This window comes from Dendronephthya gigantea, unplaced genomic scaffold (assembly GCF_004324835.1).
Source record: "Dendronephthya gigantea isolate DGI-Jeju-01 unplaced genomic scaffold, DenGig_1.0 000117F, whole genome shotgun sequence".
In the NCBI taxonomy this organism is placed as follows: domain Eukaryota; kingdom Metazoa; phylum Cnidaria; class Anthozoa; order Malacalcyonacea; family Nephtheidae; genus Dendronephthya; species Dendronephthya gigantea.
In genome coordinates, this window is record NW_021163127.1 from 1 (window position 1) to 7,548 (window position 7,548).

Genomic DNA, 7,548 nt, shown 5'->3' on the forward strand with positions numbered 1-7,548 from the left:
AATAGATAAACTTCTAGCAGTAAGACCTTTGAACTCTCAAACTACTGACAACTCTGAAATGCTCATTTCCTCAGGACAATCTAAAAGAATAAAATTTTAAACATTTCCTTGCTTTGCCCCAGTTAAGGGGAATCCTGAACATATCAAATACAAACACTACAGTTGGTTCCAGAACATTCGATAACCCCCAGATATTTTAAGGTGTTTGTTCCTGCTTATATCTCACGTATTACACCGATTGTACTCAAGGGAAAAATTTTGCGAAATCAAATTTGCTTTAGCTTCACTTTTCAGAGCCAGTTATCATTCCAGATAGAGGAAATTGAGATTACTTGGCTTAGGCCATCAGCCAAAACTCATAGTCATTGGGCTTTTGAGTGTGAGTTTGTTGACTATGAAAAATGTTGTACTCGAAAGCCCAACGACTACGAGTTTGGCTGATGGTGTAAGAAAACAATGCGCGAGAATGACAAATTTAATCTCATACTTGTAGTCGTACTCGTAGTCACTGCTAAAACTCCCTAATCCCTATAAGAAGGAGAACTCCTGTATTTTTAATTCGTCATGTTTCGTCGCTTAGCAAGTGCATTAAATAGAGCCCCCCCTGCAAATTTCTAAAATGAGGCCATTTTTAATATTCGCAGGGGGTTATTGCCTCAACAAATACGAAAAAAATATTTGCCATTTCAGAAATACACCAGAAATACATACATGCAGCAACCTCTTGCCATTTTAAACGAAGCAAAATATTTCGTGCGCTACCCAAGACCTAACTTTTTACACCAATATTATGAAATAACTTGTGCAATTTTTTCGGAAACAAAGACAGTCGTAAAAGTGAACAGAAATCACCTGTCTTCCTGCCGCATTACGTCCCAGTTTAAGTGAGTGTTAAACCTTTTTATAGCTAAACCTTCAAAATATCAGAACAGCACAAATAATTAAAATAACCATATAAGCACTAAACGTTGAATGTTGTTTTTCGATTATTTATTTCATTCAATGATTTTAGCGACTTTATAAGCTGCAAAGTGGTATTTTTTATCAAAACTCTGAAGTACACTTTTGAGAACTCTTTTTAAAGTTTAAGCGATGATGTAAAGCCTTAAACGGTCGGTTAGCTCCTTGTAAAACGACATACCAAGGTCGTACTTGTCAAAAAACAATGCATTCTAACAGCAAACACTGAACAAGCAAAATATAGACACCTACCACAAAACCTTTCTTTGAGTCGTTCCTATTTCACCAACTGTTTCTGTGCTGTGATGATCTTTAAATCTTTTAATATTGTTTTAATATTTGACTCCATGGTTTCATTTTATAGTTTGAAAAATGATGGTTAAAATGCTGACGCTATCATGCATGCTCTCTTTTTGTGTTAGCCAATCAGCAAGTCTTAGACGACCGTTCTTTCTTCTTTCAAATTTTGCACATGCGCACAACTACCATGACCATTGAACATCCATGACATTTTGGCAACTTTGGATTCCGCTATGTTCTCCAGGGTCCAGGGTGTAATTCCTAATCTCCGGGCGGAATTAGTACCCTCGCACGGCGCTCCGCTTGGGGAAAATATTTTCCGTTTTTCTACAACTGTATAGAAACACAGGAATTTTCCCCCTGAACTTGACAAGCGAAGCGATGTAATGAAAATTTGTAATTGAATCGAATTATAATATTTGTATCTAAATATTCATTAAGTCTGGATCGGACCAAACTTTGTTTCTACAACAAAATATATAGTATGTTGTTCTTATGGCGATAGACGTAATTTTCTTAACACAAAAATTCTGTTCTTTCTTATCGAGACCAACTTCGTTTAACATTTTCATGAACGTGCTACATTCTTTCGAGAAAACACCTAAGGCACTAACTGACAAATTAATGAATCTAACAGTTTTAAAATGATCTCTTTGCTGTGAAATTAAGTCCTTGTACCTTTTCTTTTTGCGGTCTACGTTATTTTTGAGATTTGATTCGTATCCGACAGAGAGTTCCAGGATGTACAAACAATCATTTGAAATAGAAAGAAGCAAATCTGGGCGATATGTTTCACTGGTTATTATTGATGGGCTCTTGTATCCAAGTAGATCGACAAACAAATTTGAGTTTTGAATGGGTTGAAATGTTTTCGCGATAAAATTCAGAACGGAGTCATGTCTCCAGGTAAATCGTGGAAGGTACGACTGGCATCCAGCGACCACATGCATAAGGGTTTCAGGACTCAAACAGTAGGAGCAATCCGAGTTAGACAAAACCCCCCACTTTGTTAGATTTTTTCGTGTAGGTAGAGTGTTGTTAATGTAGCGAATGGAGAAGTTTTGGATGTTCTTTGGCATACCTGACTGCGCTTTGGACCACAAGTTGTTTAAAGTAGACAGTGAAAATTTGATGACGTTAGGGAAAAAGGCACCTTGCAGAGGCAGATGGTTTTTAAGTTTTTCTTGTTGTTCGGAGTTAAAACGTTTCAAGACTTCCTTGGTTGAGTTATACACATCGTACTGTATGTTAACATTGTCAGAGGTGATTTTCCATAAATACTTTATGCAATCATTTGGAGAAGTTTTTAAGGCTCTTCAAGCTACTGTTTGGCACTGAGTAAACTTGATGATGGAGGGCATATGTTTAGACCGAATTTATTTCTTGTAAGGAACACATTGCTCAAAGTTCCTGATACGGGAATTTCAAGCCATTTTCGTATAAACTTGTTGGCAACGGAATCCATGTTTTCAACAACCCACGTTTTTGATAAGGTTGAGACAGTAAAATGCCAGGAGATAGCGACTATAGAGTAAAATTTTGTTCTTCGGATGTAGCAGTTTAAGGTCAATTTCTTTCATGATATCTTCAAGCAGAGTGATTAGTTCTTTTTTATGATCTTTATCGGACATATTGAAATCAAAATATTTCCCTAAATATCGGAACGAATCTCCTATTTGAGTGGCAGGTATTAATTTATTGTCAATTAGGAGTCTTGGTAAATATTGGATTGACTTGGTTAGAACCTTGTTAATGCCAAAAGTACTACACTTATCAACTCGAGGGATCATGTTTGACCATTGACACCATATGGAGAAACGATTTAAAAGATGTTGATTTTTGGTCTCTTGACCACTTATAACCACTGCATCATCAGCAAACTGAAACCATTGGACTGGGTTTAAGAATTTGTCCAAATTGTCGGTATTTATCGGTTTTGATATGTTGAATAAATGTGTTGAAACACAAATTAAAAAGTAAAGGACTAAGACAGTCTCCTTGAAGCACGCCTCGGCCAACTGTTATGAACGGAGTAGAGTATTCAGCTGTTATAATCGTTATATTGAAGTCAGTGTACAAGCTCTTGATAATTTTGCTAATGTGATTAGGAATGTGATGATAATTTAGGACAGATTGGATAAGATTATGATGCACTTCACCAAATGCGTTTTTAAGGTCAAGAAGGGTGATGACTACAGAGCGCTGTTTTATTCTTGCTTGCTTTATGATATTTGTCATTTGAGCCGTGTGCTCCAAAGTGCCAGACAGGTTGGGAGTGAAACCTTTCTGAATTTTAATTTTAATAATGATGAATTTTAATTTTTTTTTTTTTAATAGTAATAATGGAAACTTTATTTTCTTTAATACATACTTACAATTGCAAATCTCACTGTTAAAGGTAATTTACAATTGGCTACTTGATATATAAAAATTTGATATATAAAAATTTGATTATACTTTAACACCTTACATTTACACAAGTACACAGTATAACAAGCAGATTAAAATTTTAGTAAATCTGGGTTTGTCCAATCCTTGTTTCTACAACAAAAAACGTAATATGTTGACCTTATTGCGATATTAATGACCTTTCTGATTATATATCGTACACCAGCCTTGTCGGATTTTAAACTTTCCAACATATCAATGAAGACTGAACATTCTTTCTCAAAAACACCAAGCGCACTAATCGACAGATTGACGAACTTTACTGTTTTAAAATATTTCTGCTGTTCCGTAATCGTATCTTTATATTTCACGTGTTTTCGCTGCACATTTTTTCTTAGATTAGTTTCGTACCCGACGGTTAGTTCAAGGATATAAAGACAATTGTCTTTGGTCACAATTAGTAGATCAGGACGATATTCTTCACCAGTAATTATTGAGGGATTCGGGAATGATGGCAAGTCAGCATAGATGTTTTGAATATATTCCTTGGGAAGGTTATTGGCAAGAAAATTTAGGATTGAATCGTGTCTCCAAGTAAATCGTTCTAGGTAGGAACTGCAACCAGAGACAACGTGCAACAATGATTCAGGGTTAAGGCAGAATGAACATTCAGAAGACGACGAGAGTCCCCACTTATGTAGATTTTTCCGGGTTGGCAGTGAATTGTTGATGTATCGAATGCTGAAGTTGAAAATATTTCTTGGTAGTTTCGATTGACACGTTGACCAAATACAGTTTACTTCGGGTAGAGAGAATTTTGTTATGCTTGAAAAGAACGAACCTTGACATTTTAGTTGATTTTCTAATTTATCTTCTTGACTTTTTCTAAATGACTTAACAACTTCTTTCGTTGAATTATATTGATCATATTGAGTGTTAGTATGATTAGAAGAAGATTTCCATAGGTGTTTTATTGATTCGTTAGGAGAAGATTTCAAGACACTGCGGATAGTTGTTTGACATTGGTTGAATTTAGTAGAAGGAGGAATGATGTTAAGACCAAATTTGTTTCTAGTTAGGTAAACGTAACTAAGCGATCCAGAGATAGGGAGTTCAAGCCATTTTCGGATGTACTGTTTGAAAACTGAGTCCAGGTTTTCAGAAATCCAGGTTTTTTGAATAGATGCTACTGTGAGATGCCACGAGAGTTTTGAAAGTACATAACGGCTGTATAAAAGAATTTTATATTTTGGGTGCAGTGGCTTCAGATCTATATCTTTCATCAGGTCAGTGAATAAGGAGAGTAATTCTGATTTGTGTTCGTCATTTGTCATTTCGTAATTGAAGAATCTTCCTAAATAACAAAATGATTGACCAATTTGCGTAACTGGGATTAAGCATCTATTAATGAATAACTTTGGGAGGTATTGAATTGATTTAGTGAGAGCTTTCTTGATGCCAAAGGTACTGCATTTGTCCACTCGTATGATCATGTCTGACCATTGACACCAGATCGCAAAACGATTTAGTAGGATTTGATTTTCAGATTCTTGGCTGGTTATTACAGCTGCGTCGTCGGCAAATTGAAACCAATGAACCGGGTTGAGAAGTTTATACGAAAAACCAAATTGTTGATATTTTTCCGACTTTATGTGCTGGATAAAGGTGTTGAAGCATAAGTTGAATAACAATGGACTGAGGCAATCACCTTGTAAAACTCCACGAGTTACGTTTATAAATGGGGTACTAAAATCAGGTGTGATGATTGATGTTCTAAAGTTTGTATAAAGACTTTTAATTATGTGTTGAATATGATCAGGTATGTGATGATAGCCAAGGACAGATTGAATCAGATTATGGTGTCTTTTTTGAGGTCAAGTAGGGTTATGACGAGAGATCGCTGTCTTATTCGTGCTTGGTTAATAATATAGGCCATTTGAGCTGTGTGTTCAAATGTTCCCGATATATAAGGAGTGAATCCTTTCTGAATGCTGTGTTCGGTGAAGTTATTAGCAATCAAATACAAGAACATTGCATTACGGATACATGAAGTGAATACTTTCAACGGCACGGATTGAAGAGTTATTGGACGAAAGTTTTCAGGAAGATTAGTATCATTTTTCTTGTGTATTAATATAGTACAAGCTTTCTTCCATTCATCAGGAACAGACCCAGAAAGCCAGACCGCTTGGATTAGTTCGGTTAAATATGTTCGGAGGTACGGGCAACGTTTAAAACATATAATAGAGATTTGATCAAGAGGACAAGGAGAGCCAGATGTTTTCATTTTACGAATTATATTTGTTGTTTGTTGATAATTTGGGGGTTGAAGGTCAAATTCAATGAGGGGATTAGGTAATTTTGGAATCCAATTTGGAATGTTAAATATTTTGTTTGGGTTTATCTTGGTCAAAACTGTCTTAAAATATCTTAAACAATCGTCCATATTAAAGGTAGGAAGAGTAGATTGGTTGCATTCGATAAATTTCTTCACATATCCCCAGAAATTGCGTCCTATATATTTGTCGTGGTTAAGCGATTCGTCTATATTATTAGTTGTGTCGGATTTTAGCATATTACGCACGAGACGAGATACATATCTGATTTCAGCTAGATCAGAGTTTGATGATTTTAGATATTTCAATGCTTTCTTTAATTCCTTTATGCTGTGACTTTTATATTTCTTAACGAGCAAATCATTAGGTAGAGATTCCGTAAAACCAAAATTTCCAGCAAAGTAGCTGTAGATGGTGTTATTTAATAGCTTAATTGATGTATTCAAATCGGTACTTCTGATTGGTGGATAAGACATTAATGAAAATTTGAAATCTTCGTTAGCCGTTTGCCATTCTGAGTCGGTTTTAGGAAGATTTATACCCTTTTTTAACTCAGGATATTCCTTGCCATAATTAGTATTGGGGTTTGAGGTGCTGTCAAGGTCGTTTAGGTTTTCGCCACAGATGTTGTTGCATTCCTCATGTTCGAATATATTATCCACTAACTCATTATTGAGCCCCAAGATGACCTGACAGTTTCGTTGATGCATTTTCAAACCTCGAGTTCCTTTACAAATTTTCCCACAATAACACTTGGTACCAGACTTTTTATTAATACCTGAATTAGGCGAGGAGATGACGGGTTCCGCACTTATTCTAGATGATGTAGGATGATTTGGGTAGACATTTGAGTAAGGGTCGGTAATCTTCTCTTTACAACGCCATTGATGCCGACCAAGAGACACAAAATCTTTGCCACAAAACGAACATATAACACAAGACAAAAGCAGACATATAAAGCTTGAACGTATCATAATTAATACTGATGAATTCAAAATTTGTAGATCGTAAATCAAGTAAAAGGATGTCGATTAAACCACAGACATGTGTAGACACGTCTTGCTCTACTCAATGTCTAATAATAATAATCAATATTAATAATAATAATAATAATAATAATAATAATAATAATAATAATAATAATAATAATAATAATAATAATAATAATAATTATTATTATTATTATTATAATAATAATAATAATAATAATAATAATAATAATAATAATAATAATAATAATGGAAACTTTATTTTCTTTAATACATACTTACAATTGCAAATCTCACTGTTAAAGGTAATTTACAATTGGCTACTTGTTTTAATAAAGTTTGATATATAAAAATTTGATTATACATTATGCATTATTACACCTTACATTTACACAAGTACACAGTATAACAAGCAGATTAAAATTTTAGTAAATCTGGGTTTGTCCAATCCTTGTTTCTACAACAAAAAACGTAATATGTTGACCTAATTGCAATATTAATGACCTTTCTGATTATATATTGTACACCAGTCTTGTCGGATTTTAAACTTTCCAACATATTAATGAAGACTAAGC

General features: G+C 34.5%; 1 protein-coding gene across 1 annotated transcript; it reads right to left on the bottom strand.

The window, feature by feature from the left end:
• Positions 1 to 5,497: 5,497 nt before the first annotated feature.
• Positions 5,498 to 6,958, bottom strand: LOC114535400. The gene has a single exon (XM_028556717.1). The coding sequence runs from the start codon at positions 6,956 to 6,958 to the stop codon at positions 5,498 to 5,500; it is 1,461 nt and encodes a 486-aa protein (XP_028412518.1).
• Between the last annotated feature and the right edge of the window lie 590 nt (positions 6,959 to 7,548).

What these genes read in the sequence shown, in the direction of transcription:
- LOC114535400 (XM_028556717.1), bottom strand. Translation starts at nt 6,958, where the DNA reads ATGATACGTTCAAGCTTTATATGTCTGCTTTTGTCTTGTGTTATATGT.